This window comes from Hoplias malabaricus, chromosome 10 (genome assembly GCF_029633855.1).
Source record: "Hoplias malabaricus isolate fHopMal1 chromosome 10, fHopMal1.hap1, whole genome shotgun sequence".
Classification (NCBI taxonomy): Eukaryota; Metazoa; Chordata; class Actinopteri; order Characiformes; family Erythrinidae; genus Hoplias; species Hoplias malabaricus.
In genome coordinates this window covers 8370359-8392352 of record NC_089809.1, presented here as the reverse complement: position 1 = coordinate 8392352, position 21994 = coordinate 8370359, and the positions used below count along the sequence as shown (strand labels likewise).

General features: G+C 40.1%; 1 protein-coding gene across 3 annotated transcripts in view; it reads right to left on the bottom strand.

The window, feature by feature from the left end:
- Positions 1 to 21809, bottom strand: part of adar (adenosine deaminase RNA specific) — a 24624-nt gene extending 2815 nt beyond the window's left edge. Inside the window, exons 1-15 of one of the 3 annotated variants that reach the window (XM_066682853.1) lie at positions 18445 to 18847; positions 18324 to 18347; positions 12362 to 14471; positions 11972 to 12167; positions 11462 to 11610; positions 10052 to 10187; positions 8598 to 8836; positions 7974 to 8127; positions 6673 to 6844; positions 4442 to 4535; positions 4111 to 4230; positions 2340 to 2470; positions 1175 to 1357; positions 793 to 905; positions 562 to 689 (exon numbers count right to left, since the gene is read on the bottom strand). In XM_066682853.1, the coding sequence (XP_066538950.1) occupies positions 562 to 689; positions 793 to 905; positions 1175 to 1357; positions 2340 to 2470; positions 4111 to 4230; positions 4442 to 4535; positions 6673 to 6844; positions 7974 to 8127; positions 8598 to 8836; positions 10052 to 10187; positions 11462 to 11610; positions 11972 to 12167; positions 12362 to 14328 (3782 nt within the window). In that variant the 5' untranslated portion in view covers positions 14329 to 14471; positions 18324 to 18347; positions 18445 to 18847. Of the gene's footprint in view, positions 1 to 561; positions 690 to 792; positions 906 to 1174; positions 1358 to 2339; positions 2471 to 4110; positions 4231 to 4441; positions 4536 to 6672; positions 6845 to 7973; positions 8128 to 8597; positions 8837 to 10051; positions 10188 to 11461; positions 11611 to 11971; positions 12168 to 12361; positions 14472 to 18323; positions 18348 to 18444; positions 18848 to 21701 lie in introns of those variants that run through there. The other 2 variants (XM_066682852.1, XM_066682851.1) reach the window with 2 other exon arrangements.
- Between the last annotated feature and the right edge of the window lie 185 nt (positions 21810 to 21994).

Sequence of the window (21994 nt, the reverse complement as noted above, 5' to 3'; positions counted from 1 at the left end):
AAACAACCGTGAGCTATGTGCCGTAAAGTGTTATGCATTTCTCATACAATCAGTCTATTCAGCCTCCACTAGTTTAGTCTGTTATTCATGTGTCAGAACAGCTTTTTGAGTATAGAGCATTAATACAGGGAACAGAACAAGTGTTAACATACTCTAGTCTTTTAAGCACAGCAACAAAAATCTGAACTTCTCTCTTTGAAGCCAGCTACTATATATTAGCTAAACACACCACTTTGAGCAAGATCCAAAAGCCCAATTTATACTTCTGAGCTGAACTTAATCATCCACATGGCCCCTACGCCGCAGCCTGACGCGCAACGCTGCAGAAATGTAACTATGCATCGCTTTGATGTAGAACGCAATCACTGTGATTGGTCAGTAGTCAGACTGACATCTGACGTTGAAACATGAGTGACATCCCATGAGGTCACAAGATGATTCGTGCGACGCAATCAAACAGTCTTATAAACAAAATTACAGGAAGTACTTCTTTGCCATTTGACTCTGGCTGCAAGGTCAGCAGGGTTCTGCTGTGTGTCGTTGGCTGTGATTGTCTCTTACCCATCAAGCTTCCCTTTGGTCCCATCCAGTACTTCAACACTCAGCTTGTCCGGGAGGCTCCAGTTCACACTTGACTCTTTGGTCTTTCCTGTGTGACGTGTTGAGTCGTACACACTCACCCGGCCCACCTTTAGAGACACAAAAGACAGAGTTTATTCAATTAACCTTCATAAAAATCGTACCTAATACTGGTGTTGACAACGCACAGCTGTGTGTTATTTGTGTGTGTACCTCAGGATGACTGAGACTGAAGTTGGGAGGCAGGGTTTTGCTGAACTCTCCACCATCTCTGGCCAGTCTGCAGCACACTGCTCGCGTCAGGTGACCATGGCTATACAGATAACCTGAGGTGACACAAAATCATTATGATATATAGCAAAAAGCCCTTGGGTCAAATTCTCAGAAAACACTGTGCGATAAATCATTCCAAACAAGGAAGTTCAAACAGATAGAATTTATATTTAGTATTTAAAAAAAAAAAAGATGGAGGAAGCATGGGAAGATGAAAGGCCTAACTCATGGACATGGATTATAATGCACTAACTCACTCCCTTACACTTAGCAGGGAGCAATTAGCATTCAAGTAAAACCAAACCCTGCACTGTTTTGTTACCTAAAGTGATGGAGCTCAAGTAAACAGGGTGGAGGAAGTGGCTGAGGAGTGCTCCCTGCAGACCCAACACATTCCAGCGCAGAATCTTGTCACTGCAGCTCATGGTCCTGAGACGCTCCCCATGCTGGATGCCATCCCAAGTGGGTACAATATCGCTGGACTCCACTGGGATAGTGCCCTCACCTGAGAGAAAGAGAGAGTTAAAAGACAAAGAAAAAATAATTAAAAATAAACACAAGCATCCAGATGCATACAGATATTTAAAGTATATTTAATGCAACAGCTACAAAGGAATTCTACACAAAATACTTACATAAGAAATGATAGAAAAATGATTAATTATTAAAAAGAATGTTTTATTAATGTTCAAGTCCATAATATACACATACACATCATTCTAAATAACAAACAGAAACATGTAATAAATTAAGTACTAGGGTACTGGCAGACAACCATAAAAAAATGAGTGTCTGGTTTTGTTTAGTTTTTTACCAGTCCATAATCTTTTACTGGACAACAAGAAGAAAAACACAAAGTAGAAAAAGCAGGAGAAAAAAAAATGTACAAAGAAGAAAGAAAAAGTAAAACAAATGCAAACAATGACAAAAAGGAAAGAAGAAAAAAGTAAAAGAGAATTGCAACAAGAAAAAGAAGACAACGAAGACATAAATGAGAGAAAACAAAGAATATAACAAGGGAAGAGAAGAATAAGGGCAAGACAAAGAAGCACAAGAAGGACGAAAACATAAAAACACGATGAGTAATGAGTAAAGTGCTGCAGAAGTTATCAAACTTATCTGCAAGTTATTAAATGCAGAGAAATTATGAAAAGTCATTTTTCTTTGTTAAAACATCAGTCAATACTCCACAGCTAGTTTGATAGGGTGTGTTCTCTGATGGAATTAACTGGCCTGCTTTCGCTAAAGACCCAGGACCAGATTTATGAGCTCTGTGCAAAGCCATTTACGGTTAAACAAGACGGAGAGACACACAGAGGCCTTAAACATTACTCTCATCTGCTGCTATTGATTAGGGTCTGTATACGTAACCAGATTAGGGCTGATGTGGTCCCACTTACTTTCAAACAATTACAGGAGGCTACTTAATAGAGTCTGTATAAATGAGTGTTTAAAAAGGAGAGGGGATGAATGTGTGGCCGTCTCACCATTTTCCACTTTGGTCCGGAGCTTGCCCTGTTTAGCATTCTCAAAGAGAGGCATGTGGGATGAGCCGGTGACCTCAGCCGCCTCGCTGCACGATTTATCAAAGAGAGCTCCGTCCCCACAAGGAGCAGTACTGAGAAAGAGAGAGAGAGAGAGAATGTTATCTATCTTATATTCTCTTTGCATGCCTAATAAAGTGTTGCTATGCTTAAGTTAAATGAAATGTGTTGAAGTATTTGTTTTTAAAATCTGAGTTTTTTAAAATCCAAGGCCAAATAAACAGTACCAGCTTTGGTTGAAGCATAAAATGTTGTTTTCTTTTTCTATACCTTCAAATTTGACAAGAACACATATTTACGAGTCCAGGGAGAGCAATATAAATAGAACCTGGTCACAGCTGAGAAGAAAGATTTTTCAAAGCTGATAAACACTTTGTTGGGAAAAAGAGAGAAAAAAAAAAACACCAACTTGAACTTTACAACAGTGTGTTCAATAATATTAAATATGTACATAGCCTTAAACTCAACTATTATAACTAGGAGATATTTATAAGCTGTTAACTATTTTTGGGGGGGTTTCCCAAGGCACAAAATCTGAGAAATATTCCTCAGTGCTTAAGCTGAGCTGTAAAATGATAAAGATTGAAGTCCATCTTGTTTCCAATTGGCACAGTTTAAAGTTATAAATCCTATTGTAATAAATAAGAATATATAATGTTATTTCTATGCATCACCCAGTCGTCAGTTATACCGCTTTCAATCATCTAAGTCATGCTTGCTTTCTTACGTTTTGCACTACACCTACAGAGCTAATGTAGCAAGAAGGTACTAGATTATGAACCAAGAATAAGTGCTGTGCACACCACTTGTCTAAATTACACACCTGCGCTAATCTATTAAATAATTATTACAACGATAATAAGCCATCTGATATGGCTTCTATTAGATGCATTAATATCATCACTTCTGTAGAACAGGGCTGTACATTGTATCATAGGGCTGTGTAATATCGTATTGTTCATGATAATATCGTTAATTTTTAAAACAATATAAAAAAATCTATATTGTGATAATTGTGATATTCTGACTCGTCTATGTAATGACTCAGAAAAGCAACTACACCGTTTGTTTTGTTATTTACTGTAAAGTTTTAAGATTACTATTTGTATAATTGATTACTTTTGCTGTTTATATTCACACTATTTTCTGCACTTTGTTGGATGGTAGAATTATATGCTAAATTTTTTTTAATATAAAATGAGAAACTTGATAAATTACAGTTTACAAAATAAGCAAATGTTTCTAGACTTTTTTTTTATGTTGGTAAATTTGTAATATATATAAATTAAAAATGCCTCTTCTGTGAGCACAGAGAGAGAGAAAGCCTAGCAAACCACACTGAGCCCGTTTATTTACAGACGCTGGGGCTTCGTAAACACATTAGACCAGTTTCAAGAATGAAAACAGACCACAGATGTAGCAAATACTGTGGAAACCCCTATATTTCATAAAAAGTCTTTTTGATTACAGTCATGAACTATGCCTTTAAATAGGTTCCAACTGTGGGAGGAAAAAAAAAAAGTTAAATGTCCCTGTAATCTCCTGTATCTCTTCTAGACATTCATTTATTCATTCACAGGCGAGCCCCTTGATGATTACAAAAAACATGCATTATTAATAACATGACGTTGGGTTACTGCCTTCTCCAGAATCTGGCAAAAATGTTTTAATAACCGTGTTAAGTCGTCAATACGTGTGCTGGTGCATAAAGTACCTGATGTACAGATGAAACGTAACATCAGCTTTGATCTTAAGCTTGTTGTCCCCTGCAACCTCAAATATGCTGTCCTCCTGAGGACTGTCCCAGTGCTTCTTCAACTCACTGTACAAATACCTGAGAGAGCAAGAGAGAGAGACAGATAGCATGAACAAAGAAATAGATGAGTAGCAGGAAGAGATGAAGTGATACAAGAATATGAAGATGCAGCGAATATAAATTTACTTCACTCTTTAATATATTTATGAGAATGAAATAGGACTCTCATTTTTCCAGAGAATGAAATGGAGAAAATGCATTTTGAGAGAGTGCCAGAGTAAAGTGATACCGGATGAAACCTCTCCTGGAGATGATTTCTGCGTGGCAGTCGTTAACAGTGTCCCCTCTAAGGCTCAGCTCCTCTCCTTTTACGCAGCGATTTCCTACAGTTAAAAAAAAATAAAAGGTTTACAAAATGCAAATGAAGGTTTCTATGAAAATTATGCTTTCTACAATTAACTGCTGCTCCTCTAATCATAAAGCATCTTAGTAAACTGAGCTTGCAATTTATATTCTAGAGACACTTAAGAAAATACTGGGTTTTAAAGAACAACTACCTCAATTAAAGGTTTAAGATTTAAACAAAATTATGCAGGTAGGTTTGATATGAAATGCTCCTAGTATTAAATGTTCCAAGTAAGATTTCTTTACAGTGGTAGTGACGAGAACCACAAATCTGAACTGTTTTAACGTTACTAAACTAAAGTTTCTAGTGACCAGATCCGATTTGTTCAGGCCATTGTTGCATTTACTCATGCAGCTATGTTGGTTGCCAAGGCAAGCATGGAGGCAGTACCAAAAAAAGCAAAACAAACAAATAACATGGATAAATATTTGTTGGTTGTGTTTGTAATCCCAGATCTTAGTTATTTTGGCACAGACCATATTATAAACTGAAGTAGGTGGAGTATTTCTGTTGCTACAATCACTGTGATCAATAGACAATAGATGAATTGATTCGGAGCTGTTGAGGACAGCAGTGACTCATGGGAATGTGTGTTCCTGTGGATATTTGATGAAGATATCTGGCTTACTAATTTTAGAATGAGGAGTGTAAAAATTGAGCTTCTCTGTAATCTTCTACCGACACCCTTGCACATCACAACACAGACATAAGCCAGTCAATTATTTCTGAGAAGCTCATGGTGGTTGCACTGTGGTGGCTTGCAACTGCTGTGGGCTACAGAAACTTAGAGCATATATTTACAAAAATATAATTTGCAAAAGCCTGTTAGTTTAATAATAGATGAGGTTTTGGAAAGAGAGAATGTGTCTCTCGAGCTTCCACGGGGCAACAAACCCAGGCTTGTCAACACTGATCAGTTTATTTTTAAAAACAAAGATTCTTTGTCTGTGTTGTGGCCTGTCGTCCAAACAAAAACAGTGTTTTAGGTCGCTGAAAATGGCAGACGAAAGGAAACGGATTTCCGGAATCGTTGACGTCACACAGCGTGTCTGTCTCTGGCTAAAATGCAAATACCTCCACACTCCTTATATTGTGAAGTACACAACTCATTAAACTACAAATGTGCATGCAGACAGCCCTAGACTTCAGATCTACATATGAATAAATATAAATGATGCCACATTTGAAATATATAATGCACTATTAAGATCTAGATTTAGTAGTTTTATGACTTGCATGGTGCACTACATAGGGAGTAATGCGTGATTTGAGATTAACACCTGTGTCTCTCCTGCACTGTGGTGTTTAGATGTCTCTCTTTAATCTATGGCCCCCTACTGGATTGGCCTGGAAAGGCAGCCATTGTCGTATTCATCTGGATGAAAAATCTGCGTATTTAAAAATAAATTAATCAAAAATTTCAAAAAAGTGCCCAATCAACCAACACAAAGCTGCACAAAAAATGTAATACTAAATAAACACCTACTGCAAGAAAGTCTTAATTTAATGTCAGACATAGCTGACGATTATGAGTGCCATAAATGAGATGTTATCAGATTACAATTCTGTAATAACTGTAATAATATAGGCATGTGGTGTTTCATATTGAAACAGTAAGAACCCCGCTGGCTTTAATTGCACACCCCTGTCTCATCAGTGCTAACTCAAAAGTTGCTGAAGTGTGACAAGGCACAAAACTGTGCTTCAGAGCAGGCTTTACTGACTAAGCAATTAAAGAGGGTTGACAGCTGAAGGATTTCACTGAGTGGAAGTTAACAGAGGCAGATGACTCCAGTTTGCCGGAACGGTCTACTGTGTATGATGCTAGTGAGTGTGTTTGTGTGCACACACGCGTGAGAGGAAAAAAAAAAAAAGTTTATAATATTATTCAGTGAACAAACAATAACTGCACTTTAGGCAGAATGGTCGTCTGTAGAGGATGTTTTGTTTTGACAATGGCATTCGTCTAGTAATTCCACAGTTAAACAGTATAAATGAAAACACAATAAAACCAAGATTCCTTGGGGGTGAAGAATGTTTGAATTCATATCATTGCTAAAATTAATATTGGGATTAAAAACGTATAAACAATACACTGATTGTTGAGTGTGTACCTGTCCCGAGGCTGACGACTGTACCCAGGCTGTCACTTCCTCTCCTCATGACAATGGTGGCGAGGATTTTTCTGCCCAGGAGACTGTGCTGTATTCGAGCAGTCAGTGCATTGAAACGCTGATGACTCAGCATGGCGATCTGATCATGCAAAGTGCTGCCAGACACTGGTAACTAACGAACAAAGAAAAAGAGTTTAAACACATATACATGCAAATTTCACCTCATTCTAAAAGATGACTATCGCATCGGTCGCTAAGCTTTAACAAGTTAGAAGTTCACAGAAACCAATCACTTGTAGCTCAAAAACTAAATAGATTCCAACAGTGTAACAGTGACTAATGTTAAGCCTGTTTTAAGTTTGTTAATTAACTACTATAGGAAAAAATGAAATCTTCCCAGTTCAGTATCTTTATCTTACGGTGCTTATTCACTGCTTGGGATCTACTCGACTCAGCTTGCTTTTAGCTGTTTGTTATCCACTAGCTAAAACTCCCCACCAAAATCATGTCACAAATCCCTGTTTTTGGGGATTTTTTTTTTTTAACTGAATACAACTCCGCACCAAAGTTCTCACATAACAGTTTTCCTTGTTGAACGTTTGGCTTTCGCTGGAGATTTCTATCGGCCACCGACCCAAGGACCTTTAAACCTCTTCAAAACACCTCAAAGTAACGTTACCTCAGCTAAAAATAAAAGTGAATGCTGCCATAACTTTGGATATTTTACTCGCTGCGATTTTGTGCTGGAGCTCTGCATTTCATGGTGATTGATAGGTCTCTCTGGCCAATCAGTGCTCTGTAGGGTTTACACATGACAATTTAGTACCTACTAGACTTGGCGGGAACCCTAACTGAACTAGAACTGACAAAGTACCTGTCTCCAGGAGCAGGTACCAGATTTGGCCAACGGAAAAGCAAAAGAGCCGAGACTGGTGGAGCTGAGTGGTGTCGGAAACAGATTATTGCTTCTCCCTATTCATAAACTAATTATATAGTGTGTTTTTATCCTTTATTATTAGTAGTATCGCTCTAATGTCTCTAATTACTCCCTACACCAACACTAGTAGGATGAGGACAAGCACATGCTTCCTCCAATACATGTGATGTTGACCACTGCGCAGTGTAGTGCACAGACTGCCGACATCCATCACATCAGCTGACAAACACACACTCTGTTTGGCACCATGCTGTGTGGTAAAGAGAGGGGGCAATCACACACAAAAGTGTGTGTGTGTGTGTGTGTGTGTGTTCATATTGTCTCATTCCTTATGTCTGACTGTGAGCATGAGTTGAATACAAACCTCAGGTGTGAGTTCTCCGGTGCGTGCTGCCTTTTCTGCTTCTCCTATTAACACTCTAAGTGCTGCGTCAGCTGCCTCTTGCTTTCCTTGCTTTTTATTACTGGCACAAACAGCAGGGAACCAGCGGCCTCCTAGTTTAGCCTGGTAGGTAAAGCTGAGAAGAAAGAAAATGTGTGTGGGAGTAAGAGGAAAGTTTGTTGAGCCATAAGGGGCCTATTTGAAATTTATTGGTTAACTGTACGAAATCATGCTGATTCATCAAATGAACAAAAGAGGGCGCCACAGCGAGAACACCACTGCAGGTAACATTAATCCTGAGACACCACAAAAATCAGCTCTTCAAGGGATCTTGGGTAAAGGCAATTGTTTATATTGATACTTTGTTTTTAATAGAAGCAAAACCCAAAGAACACAGACGTCTCTGCATAATTCAATCATTCTTCTGTCTCTCTCTCTCTCATATATATATATATTATATATATACACACACACACACACAAACACACATTGCATCTCAAAACTGACCATTAATTATTTTCCTTTGCCTATACATCTTCAAAAAACTTGACACTAAACTGCCTTCAAAGGACAACACCTGACTAATTAAAGTTCACAATTTTGTACCGTGGCTCATGTGGCGGTCCGGACTGGCCCACTAGACGGATCTCTGCAGCGAAGCCTCGTGAACGAGCGTACTCCAGCAGGCCAGACACGGCATTGTTGTTCAGGTGGTTGATGAGGTCTCCCACTCCGGCCTCATGAGCTGCCTGAAGCTCTGCTGCCGTCAGCGGGGGCAGTGAGGGGCACGGGGGCATTGCTGGTGGCAAGTCTCCATCACCCAGAGGGCAGAAGTTCTGCTGGGGCTGTCAGAGATAGAATTCCATCAGGCCCTCACACAAATAACAAAGACATGAAAGAGAAGAATTGTTTGGCAGTTTTAAAAAATGATTCAATTTAGCGATGGTGTATAATATTATCAAATTACAAACACGCTATGATTCCTGAGGTTTCCTCCAACTTTGCAATAATTACATTTCAAAACTGATTTCACCTTGCTGCTTATACATCGACCACTTACAGTACAAAATCAGGTTGCTCTTGGTTATAAATGTACAGTTTCCTCTGTTTTTTCATGTTTGAAAAATAGGAAAATGCATCAGATTACAGCACCAGGATGGAATGGAAAATGTAGCCTACATCAATGAAAAAATAGAAGTTACATTGCTCAACACACTTGCGGTACTATTTTGCAATCTGTCCAAATGACTGCTGGTATCAATAAAGCTTTCTGCCACAATCAGTGCTGACTATTTGAATTGATGTCTAATCAAGACGGGTCTCATTTATGCTCCAATGGTGCAAGTGTGGAAAACATTAAAATATTACCATGGATTCTGGAAGAGAATGACGAGAATGAGAGACATTCCACATTTTCTGCATAATTCCTTTGTGATCAGTAAATATATACCTTATATTTTAAAGTCACATGGAGGATTAGCATCAAAACTGTTCTGCCTTGGCGCCCAGATGGTGGAACGAACTTCCACTGGCAGTCCGAACATAGACTCTCTTGCGGCCTTCAAACGCCTAATCACCAATGGTTTTTGCACTTCCACTTCACTTAACTCCTTTCTTTCTAGGTATGAACACTGACTAGTTTCTCTTTCTACGTTTGAGCACTGACTAGAGTGTATTGTGTATTGCACTTACTATGTTTGTTCCTTCTAGGTATCAGCACTGGCCCTTATTCTGACAAGAGTCTGAGCTCTGAGGAAATTTGGACCCTAACCTATTTGTTCTAGCTAGGATATACATACTGTCTGAACGCTAAGTGCTTTTGTGAGTTTCTCTGGATAAAAGCATCTGCAAAATACTGTAAATGTTTTGAAGGAAAAGCCCCTCAACATTAGTATGCTTAGTTTCTGTGCTGTAGTAAAAGCCTTTGGCAAGGTGTCTAGCTGGTTCAGAAACTTTGCTTTCTTCTGTTTCTCTGAGCATGGTCTCCTCTCTCAAGTTCCATATCCTACTTTCCTCTCCTTTTTTCACACCCATTATCCTTTTTCTGTTGTTATTTGTACCTTGTTGAGCTGCAGTTGTCTGTCTGCAATCAGTGCCTTCACGGCTTCCTCTGCTGCCAGTTGCCGCGCCGCCTTTTTACTGGGTGCCGAGGCTTCTGGGAAAAGAACGTCTCCGACCTTTACTCGAAACATGAACCTAATGCAGGGAGAAATAAACAGACATAAGAAATGGACAGAAAAGTGGTGATCATATATGTATGTAGAATGTAGTTATTATACTACTACATACAACAGTTATAGGAGTGTTTCATCCCAAGTTGCTTTAGGAGTGAGTCACAATACAGGGCAGCCTTTCTTAACAAAACTAATTCATCAATCAATCTTAAACAATGCAGGAAAACAGCTTGAATAATGCTAATTGATGACAGTAGCTGGAACACAAAATCAAACTGTTGCACTAATACAAGAAATATCATTCAAGAAATTTTAGGAAGAGCCCTTTTAAGCTGCGGATTTACTAGAAGTGTCACTCAATACGTAAATAGTTTGTGTTGATGCCGTCAGCAAGCAACCCAGCTAATTCACCTATCAAATATAGTAAAGCCTCTCTCTCTCTATATATCTATATACACATATATATATACACACACATATACACACACACATATAAATATATATATACACACACACACATCAAAAAGTGATTTCATGCCGTGCCTCATGCATGCACTGCACAGGCACTGCCCCATGTCTAAACCATGCTGAACAGTTCCAGCTGGGAGAACACGTCTGACATGGAAAATCTCTGGCTCTATGATACACTTTGTCCAGACCTGATTCCGTGGACATTTTCCAGAGTTCATATGCGAAAACGACTTATGTAATCAAGCTGCCAGTTCTGTTCACAATATTTCAATAAATTGCTATAAGCTACCTCTGCACCTCATCAAAGAGCTGTCAGCTTTAGTACTGTCGTGCGAATGCAATGACACAGCAGAACAGGAACAAGTTAGAGTGCACGTCCTTCACCGCAGAACTAGAGACTTGAAAAATGCTTTTCCACACCATCAAACACGATTTTTGCTAACATGAGCACACACGCCACCCGCTAACCCTGATGAAAGTTCACTGTGCTCTAGAAAATCATCCTAAATGGAGTTAGTGCCCGAAGAGATGGGCATTAGAAGGGGGGGGGCACAGGACAAACAAAAGAGAGAGATGAACAGGAAGGGACAGAAGGGATGAGAATATCTACCCAAAACACACACACACACACCACACAAATTACACCACACACCAGAGAAAGAAGAGAAGGAAGCATAGGCTAGTAGAGCTCTACCTGAGTGGTTAAGGTGATGGTCAGCGTTAGGTTTAGGTGTATTCTGTTACAATACGACTGGTGTACAGTACTGTTTGAATGAACATTTGAGTGTAGTAATACAATACTGAGGATGTGAGCACATGACTTACCGAGGGTCATGTGGCGGTCCCTCCTGTCCCGTATTGATGAACTCGATGGCGTTGCCACTGCGTTGGCTGTGCTCCATTAAAACTGAAACAGGATTCTTGCCTCCTGGAAGTGAGCGAGCCAATGCTTTAGGCGGCCCCTCCGAGTTCTCCTTTACCACCAGAAAAGAGACAAACCAAGAAGGAAAGCCCATGAGGAAACAAAATCATAAGTCAACACCGCAACAAACAAATAACCATACTTACAGTAAACGTATTTCTTCATGCATTTGATTCTAAAATCATTAGTAGAAGCAATCTTAAAACATCTGCCCATGATCAAGCCTCATGCCAGTATCAGAAATCTCCTTGACTGCTTATATACCACTTAAAGTTACTTTCTACTTAGATTTTCATAAGTATATTGTTGCATTGCACTTCAAGCAATATTTACATATAAGCCGAGTTTTTTCCTGTGTGTACTGCACTGGTCAAACCCACATGGTTCTAATCAAATTACTTGAAAAAACTCACAAAACTATCTTCGGCAAAATCAAATGCCTCTCCTGTTGCAGGCTGTTCTTCCTCCTCCTCTTCTCCATTAGTCCCTTCCATCTCCCTGTAGAGGATCCGCAGGGTCAGTGCAGCAGCGTCCTTCTTTGCCACTTTTTTATTCGAGGCTTCAGCCACCGGGAATCTTCGTCCATCGAGCATCACCTGCATCCGAAACCTAAAGCAGTGGAACACAAACATGCAATTGAGTACAATATCTGATAGAGCATGGGCTCCATTTCTTCCATATTTCCAAGAAATATTCTCAGGCTACTTTCTTACACAGAAATAAACACAAAAGCTGTGCCTACTGTTTTAAGGATTATATTTCAACTTTTATATATAAGTATATTTAAATCCATTACTGCTAACCTGGGATCATGAGAAGGTCCTGATTGATCGAGCAGAAGGAATTCACAGTTGTGGCCGAGGTACTGCGCATACTCCATCAATCCACTGACAGGGTTCTTGCAGCGGGCTTCCTTCAGTTTTTGTAGTCTGCTGGCCTCAGAACTCTGAGCTGGAGGTGTAGGTGCAGACAGTGACACAGCTACCTGTGACCGGATAATGTTCAGGTACTCCGGAATCTCATCTGATGCCCACTGAGACTGCCCTGCACCGTTCTGATCATCCGGCTTGTAGTCTGCTGGGCAATGGGCAGAACGAGGGTAGGAAGCATTAGGAGATGAGAGGTTACTAGGGTTTGGGGAAATTTGTCCACGCATCTCTTCATGTGAAATTTGCCCAATGGTTCCATTCCCAAAGACGGACTCTCTGGTCTTCTCTATGGTGTCAGTGAGCACACATGCTCCTGAAGTTAGTGGCTCCGAAACAGCCATGTCCAAGTCGTCTTGCTTTACCATGGAAGCAGCTTTCCGCTGTCGTTCCATCTTGTCCCGTCTGTGGCCACTCAACTCCCAAAAGGGTGGCGAATGGCTTGTGTCACGCTTCAGTTCACCCTGTTTCTCCATAGCATAGAGTGTAGGATTGACCTGCTTGGCATTTCGCAAGCCCAGGTTTTTGGCGATCAACAATGCAGTGGCCTCGCCTACCTCGTAGAGATACTGTAGGACCTGTTCTTTATTATCCCTTGTTTCCATTGTGGCGGTGGAACTTTCTGTCTGTGCAGTAGATGAAAATGTCCCTTGATCCTGGTCAGAGCCCGATGTTTCAGCAGAATTCTCAGAGTCTTCAGATTCCTCAGGTGAACAACCACCGGCCTGAGCAACAGCTGTGGCCTCAGTTTGCAAGTCGTCACTTGGTTTTCTTTCAATGCCAATGAATTGTTCTTGCTTCACGGAAGTACCACAATCAACCTTTTCTTCAGAACAGACTGTGTGCTGAGGTCTGTCTGTGCCTCTAGAGGGTTCAAAGTCACCTTCTCTATAAAGGCTCCAAAGAGGAGGGGTCTCTCCTTGCTTTACAGCTCGGTGTAAGCTGTGCAATGCATAAAGGGCTTGATTAACAATCTTCTTAGGCAAGTGAAGCTTTTTGGCCAAAACTTTGGCCTGGATGGTCTCCCCTGGCTCAAGTGATGCCAAAGAACTGAGAACCTCCTTCTGAATATCAGGAGTCAAATGTAAGGTTTGTCTCACTGCATGAAGTGAGCTAGAAGCCTGAATTCCAAAACCACTACCGGGTGAAACAGTATCAGAGTACTCCGGCTTTGCAGAGCGGTTCTCATGTAGAGACAGACTACAAAAACTTGAAGACAAAGAGGGGAAGTCACTGTCTACACGGTGGACCCTTTGACCTTTGATTCCCTGATTCGAATAATGATGCTGGCCTTTTGTGTAGTCCCACTCAGATGGTTTCTTTGCACCAGGAGGGTACCGAATCTGAGAGCCCTTTTCCCAGTTTGAACTGTCCCGACCAAAGCTCCCCCTTGTTGAGTAGTTGCTGGTCGTTGGGGGAATCTGCTGCTGATTCCCAAAGTAGTTCAGGGGCCCTGCCTGTTGCGGCACCCTGAAGTTGGGTGCCTGGGCACTTTGGCCCCTTAGGAACTGGACCTGTTGTTGGCGAAAGTCTGAGACTTGGTCTCTCTGTCTTACTCCATTTGTTGTTGAGTTCTGGAGGTTACCTTGAGAAAGTCCAGGCAAAGGAGGGGTGAAAGGGACTTGAGGAGATGTGGGATCACGGAAAGTGTCTCCAGAAGAACCTGTATTTGAATAAAAGGGTGGATGCTGAAACCTACCAAAGGCAGCGCTGGGGCTTGGAACACGAGTCCTGGGGTGAGACTGTAATGTTTGCGAGGGGAATCCTGATCTGGGCTTTCCTTGGTGAGGTGGGAGGGAGAATCTCTGATGCTCTTTGGAAGGCCCTCCTCTACCTCTGCTCATAGCGCAGGGGTGGAGGGCAAGGGGGGTTTAGGGCACAGTCTCTTTGCCCGCTGGCTTTGAGTGAGAGGAAGGGATGTATAAAAACGGTCCAATACTGCAGTCGACTCCTGATATATTATTTGATCACGAAGGCTCAGGGTCACCTGGTAAAAAATGAAAACAGGTTGAAATTAGAAATGTAAATGAGCAGGTTTAAAAAAAAAAAAAAAAAACCCACACACTCTGATTATGCACTGACACGAGAGCCTCCAAGGTGCACATTTCTAGGTCTAGACCAGACAACTGTAACAGTATAACTTGGTAAAAGGCTCCTTGATTAATTATTCACGTTTGTTGTGACACAGACGATTCATTTCTGGCTCAGCAAGCAATATACAGATCCTCATGGGTTGGGAAAAATGAGACAGTCTATCAGGAGAAAAAAAAAAAAAGGAAACAGGAGGGACGAGGTCACGCTGAAGGACATTGTGTCCTATCATAACCAAATTAAGGTACAGCCAAGTCAAGAACACTGAACACACGACACAAAATATAGGATGATCTGCTGAAAGAAATTTCAAGCTGAAAACAAAACACAAGTACATATGTGTCACATTATTTTCTCTCTGGTAACCTGTACTTTGTTTCTAACATTAATTGAAAAGCGTAATGCCTTTCTCTATGTCTGTAATAAGATTAAGAGCAGGTGATGCAAAGAAGCTCCAAAACTAGGCAAGCACATAATGCAATCAATTAAGATATTTAACAAAGTGTCAAAACAATCTACAGGTTAAATTACAGATTAAAAAAAATAAGAAAATGGCCTTATAAAATGTATGCAAAGGTACAAAGCACAAACGTTTCAATGCACTGCTCAGTAAAAATGACTATTTATTTTTTTGCACATTAATTTGGATACTGGAGTCTAATACCAACCCACAAAATGTGTTATTAAACATGTATTTATTTTTATACTCTGCCTAAGTCAGAAAGCATGGGATGAAATGAGTTTTTCTGACTTTACCCTAGGGCTGGACAATACAGGCAATATTTACATCACGTTATGTTTCTAAATTTCAGTAAATAGGATATAATTCCGATATCAGTACAAACAAGAAACATGACATCACTGTCAAACGTAATCCTCTTGACTTCGTCAAGTCTGAAATTTTAAAACTAACTTTAAAATTGAGGGCAGTGAACTGGACAGCTCCCTGTTATGAGAGTCAGTGACCGGTGCAGTGAATGTACAGTGAAATATTGGGAAAAAAATTTTTTTTAAATCATCATTGTGATAGAAACATTTTATATTGCAATATGTATTGATATTGAATTATTGTCCAGCCCTACTTTACCCTGCATCCTACATAGAGCACAGACACTGTGCTGGAACATGCATTTATGTGAGAGTACTAAGAGCATGAATATTGCAAAATAATCCAAATGATCATGGAGAAATAAGTGAAATGATTAAATGATGGCGAAACACTAACCAATAAGAAAGGGAACCAAATAAAAAGAGTTTAAAAAAAAAAAAAGATTTCTAATCCCCATCTAGCAATGAGGAAATGTTACAAGATGAGAAACCTTGTGTAGGTGCAGAATGCTGCTGTTGTGTTTGCTCCTTGTAGTATTTAACCAAAGCATGTCACATGTTTCAGTAAACCTTCAGGTAACTGAATCAACTTCTGGAAAAAGGAGAACGTATATCCCCTTTAAAACCCATTACAACTCCATAACATCGCGTGATTATTTCATGGACGGATCACGAGACGAAATACATGACACCAATAAGCAAAATAAAAGTTTCTCCTATATATTTACTGCATTATGAAATTGATAAGTTTATTACAACGTCACCATTTAACTGCCATGTAGCCCCATAAAACAAGAGGATTTTCACTTATTAAATCGTGTCATTGTTTCAAACTCTACAGACATGGCACTTTGTCCATATCAGCTAGTCTAATACACACCTAATAACAATCATTCATGTGGGCACCCACACACATTCTCCTTCCCCACAAGTGCTGAATTCATGGGAAGTGACAGAAGAGCAGTGCCCTTAGACTTGCTGGCCTTCAGTGACTCATAAGAACCCTAATACAGAGGAACACTTGACTGCTAAAAGAATAATTCAAACTCAAAGACGGGGAGGGAGAAAAGACATAACACCACTGGATTAAACCTGAGAGGAAATCAACTTCCATCTTTTGCCTTCAGGTGCTTCACTAACAAATACAAAAGAGACAGACAAGGAGGCTATTTCTGTTACTTTCCTTTTCATTGCCTCTAGCTCTTGGTTCATGAACTTCAGAAAATATTTTCAATGAAGGGGGTGCAGCCTTTGCTCCTGTCAAAAGTCAGATGATAAGCCAAACCAAGAAATCACCTTAAACACACTATATGACCAAACATATGTGGACACTTGCTTAGTCAACATTTCTTCAGAAGTCAGATGTATTAACAGGCAGCACGCCCCCAACCATTTGTTGCAGTAAAAGCTCCCCCTGTTTGGGAAGGATTTTTACTAATTGTTGTAACATTTCTGTGAGCCTCTCTCTTCAGCCATCAAAGCACTATTGAGGTGTGGTACCGATGATGGATCACAAACATCATTGTATCTCATCCCAAACGTACTGGATTATGCCAAATCACTCCAGAGGACAGAACTCCGCTGCTGTCAGGCTTTTTAGGGGCCGTCCAGCTGACACTTGGCATTGAACATGATGATGTGTGGCTCAAGTGGAACTGCTCCAGAGCATCTCTTTTTTATGTCATGGTTATCTTTTGGCGGTATTAAGACATTATACTGTGTATATATGTCTGAACATAAATAAGCTAGCTAGCTATCTCTCTCTCTATTACACTTTACACGTTACACTTATATAGCGCCTTTCTAGATACCCAAGGACGCTTTACAATCCACACTGCTCAGAATGCTCAATCCACACACTGGTGAGAATCGGCAGCCAAACGCGCACAGCGTACTCTCGACCAGGAACGACCGTCCACCTGGAGGACTGCATCGGGCACTAGGATTTCACCCCAGACAGAGCGCCAATCAATATCATTAATATACACACTCATTCACTCACACACAAGGACATTTATTAGAGCCAATTCACCGACCCTTCATGCTTTTGGACTGTGGGAGGAAACCGGAGACCGCGGAGGAAACCCACACAGACACAGGGAGAACATGGAAACTCCACCCATATGGGACTTGAACCCAAGATCCCAGCGCTGAGAGGCAAACGTGCTCACCACTAATCCACCGTGCCGCCCCACTATGTCCTCTATGAGGACAGTTAAATTTAAACATTTGTAAAAACTATTACTCAGGCATCAGAAAATACATCGGCACGTGACAGGTTTCTCAGGGATGTTTTAGATGTATAACATGCATCAGACCTCTGGTTCCAATCAGAAGTATGAACAATCCTGCCTTGACCATTTCGCCTAAAAATACAGTAAATAACCGTTGTCATAACCATGTAACTATTCAGAATAAAAATGAACACTATATGGAATTCCTCTTGAAAAGGTTCGCTTATAAACTCCTTTGTCCTGCCCTTAAATCTGTTCACAAAGGAGGCACTGATTAAAACCAACATTCATGAAAATAATACAGCACAGGCCTGTTGGACTTGAAATAAGTTTTATCTGAAACGCCAGAGGAGAAACTTTTCAGCTCTACCAGAAAATCTCCAAAGTGTACAGTCATTTATATTTTACTGAGGACACATTTCTGCAAATTTTAACACACAATTACAGTTTAGTTTTGGAATTTAGCGTAATGAAGGAAGTAAAAAATAAATAATAAAAATAGCCGCTCATATCTTTTTGTGAGGTTCCTCCAAAATATTTTATATTAAGAATAAACAAAGAGTTAATTTAGCATTTTGCAGAAAATATGATTGTAGATCTGTTCAAATATTTTTTGTCTTAAAAAAATGAACGAATGAAAATGTGTAATTATACGTAGGTTTTTTGCACACGACCCCATAACTCACCTGAAGTTGCAGCATAAATGGTTTCTGAGGACGGTAACGTTGTAATAAGCGTTCAAAAGTAAAACATGCACATTTCTGTCATTGGTTTTTGTGGCTGTGAGGCGATATTAAACATACATACCGAAGGAGCTGGGTTGAGAAAATGGCCAGTGGCTACAAAGCGAATTTTCTCCTCAGGTGGCGCAAACTTTGGGCAGAAATGAATTTGTGCGAACTTTAAAAAGCATAAACGATATGGACTTAACACCGCGCTTAAAGTGTATTAGCAATGAATAACATTAGCTAAGCAGAGAATAGCGTCGAAGAAACCGAGGGCATGGAAAAATTACCACAGAAAAAAGGCGCAATCGCTCTTGTTTCACTCACACAGCGCTTTACAGTGACCGTTGTGACCGTTTTAAAGCTCGGCTCTTTTTATCGACTCTCTCCACTGAGGCGATGCAGCGATGTGACGTATGGAAAATGGACCTTAAAAACACGAAGCTAGTTTTCCAGAGTAGCGAAAGCTTGAAGGCTGCTGAAATGTGGAAGCAAACGGCACAGAGAAAAAAAAACTCCTCACTGCTTAAGTTTCGCTTTTCATTCTCTTCCCATTCTTCTAAACTTTCAGTACTATTCAAGACAATTGCGCATAGTGGCCAGAAGGGGGCATCAAAGATGCGCTGTTGATTCCTGTTGTTTACAATGTGGGAAAATGCCCTGATGTTTACACAGGGTCCAAGTCTATAGAATCCCAAAATTATTGCCTTTTAGATGAAACAAAACGTCTGAATCCCATATACAATTTGATCTGGACATATTCTTTCTCATGTTAACTGAAAAAGAGGGGACTGTTGAGATGGCAAGTGATAAAATGACACATGAAACAATGTCATTTCAGGCTTTACAGAATTTTACACAAATACTGCAGACATGTGGTTTGTTCTAAGAGCTCATTTATATGAGATATATATATATATATCTTTTTCATAATTATAACAAAATGTTTTTAAAGGGTAATGTTTATAATTTCTTCCATTTGCACTGGTTATTCAAGGGAAATTCAGCACTACTTTTTTTTTTTTTTTTTCATCCTACTACTATGCTGCGGTAGTCTCTAGAGCAGGGGTGAGCGATCTTATCCGACTGCTGGTTTTTGTTCCAACCACCCAGGAGGTCACATGATCCGTTGTTTTACTGAGACCAACTAATTAAAGGAGTGAAATCAGGTGTGCTCTGTCCTGAACGGACTAAAATCCAGCAGCCACCGGCCCTTTGTGGATAAGACTGTCCACCCCTGCTCTAGCGGTTCCAGGATGAAACACTGGGATTATCTTAGTAAAGTTATGCATCTTGAAAGTGGAAGAAACATCAACTCTTTTAAAAGTACATTTACACCAAAAAGGTGTTCGTAGCTAAATATCAAGACTTAAAAAAAAATTAAAATATTGCTTATTAATGTAACCATCAAAGCACTTCCTCAATTACAAATGTATCAATATTGCGCAAAAGCTGACATCCACAATGAAGTCTACTTATAAACGAATAGCCTCCCTGAAAACCATGAGCATAAGCAATCATTTTTTTACAGCATCATTTATTTTATTTTATTTTATTTATTTATTTATTTTGTGTCATTGGTTTCGTGTCATATTTCCTGGGAGTGTCACTGGCCAAGCGGCTGAAACCAAGCCGACACTGAGATGCATAATACATGAAGACACAGGAGCTATGACCGGCTGTATTTTGCTGCATTAGTTTGGAACTCATCCGTCACAAATCATATTCTCAGCACATCTACTTTACGTATTAACAACAGCTGAAACACTGACACCTGCCACACCACTATAAACAAATAGAACTTATAGTGGGAAATCATGCTTTGTACTCTGCAGCCATAATGTAAGGAATTAACAGCTAGATCTGAATTGGATCTGTACTATCTTCCATTTTTAGCTTTTAACTTACTGACTACTATCCAACAGCCAAGACTTGAAATAGTCCAGCTAATGCTGTTTAAGCATTGAACCAATCACCTGGAGATCACAGGTTTAAATCCAGGTGATGTCTCAGCCGTCCAAGGCCAGGAATCCTAGAAAGCACTGCCCACACTCTCCATCACTGCCAACAATGCTAGCAAGCACAGATGCCTGTTGGTGGACGCGACATATCTGGACAGTATCTGTACTCCTACTCCAAGCTAAACTGTAGGCTATAGATTCTTTAAAACTACTCGATCTATTAAGGCTCTTGTACATTGATCTTCTGTTATCAGAGAGGCACATCTTTTGATTTGCACACACAAGTGTCAGTTAACTGTCCAGCCGTAGCGAGACTACGGGAACAGTGCTATAATTCTGCCATTCTTTTAAACTCAAAGCCTCTGCCTTGACCCCTTTAACTGTCCTTTAAATTTCTCCTTTCTTTCATGAATGTCATCCCTTTTCTCCTTATTTCTTTGATTAATCACCCTCTGTTACCAGACTAAGTTTTTCATTTATTCTATCTTACATGTTGTATTTGCTCTAGTACTTCATTTTCTATACTTCTTTTCCTTGAATATTCTCCCCTTATTTCTGTCTTTTTACAACAATTCTCTCAACATCTCTCTCAGTATTCACTTTCGCTCTTTATTGATCTTCCTTGTCTTCTCTTTTTCAATTAATTCATTCTTTCTACACTACAAGCCTTGCATTTCCTTTCTCGCTTCTCCTATTTGTTCCATTCCGCTTCTTCGTAGCTTATTTCCATCCTCTGATATTGCCCTCTCTCATTATCTATTACTTTTCATTCATTCATTCTTTCAGTCTTTACCAGCAGCCATTCTTTTCCGCTTTTCCTCATTTCCTTCTTTCTTTCTACGCCACTTTTCTCTATTCTGCCTTTCGTGCCCTTTCTATGTCTTTTCTTCTATTTATTTCATTCATTCTAAATTCAAAACACTACACTTCAGTTCACTTTCCTGCCTTTCAAAGCACACCTACCTCGGAATTTTTCCATTCCTCCTTAAAAGCTGCAGCAGTGTCCATAGAATCTACAGCATCTACACTGCAGCGCCCGGACCATTTAAGGTGGAACCAGAGAGGATTAATACCGAATTTAAAGTGAACGCAATCCCGAAACACCGCGTTAAAATCTCGGTCTGCCTGTGTCTGTTGCTGTTGAAAGTCTGTGATGGTTTTTTAGCGCAGGACACAAAAACACAGCCAGGATTTTACCCGCTGCTGCTGTTATTCTTTTGTGTTTGTTTCAATGGCGCTGCTGCAGCGTCCTTCTGCTGTATTTCTCTATTTTATTTTCCCTAAAACTCAATTTCCTGACCTTTCTCTCTCCTACAGATTAAAGTGAAAACGCTGTTCTGTGCCGGAGAGCTGTGCAATTTTGGATGAGTGGACTCACCAATTGTGTAGAGAGAGTTTAACGGTGAGAAGTTGTAGATGTTATTGACCCAGTCTCCGAGTCCCTCGCCTCACAAACACACTACTGCTGCGCGCGGCGAGGAGACAGGTACGCGTCATATCCCAGCGACGCCCCTCTGGATGACAGAGCGCGCCCATAATAGTTTTGTTTATCTTTTGCTGTCTATAGGTATTTATTGTTATTTTTGTTGGTGTTTGTTAATTTGTACAGCTAATGATTGTAGGAATATGTGCTGTGATTTTTGAATTAACTTCATCAATAGAAACAACACC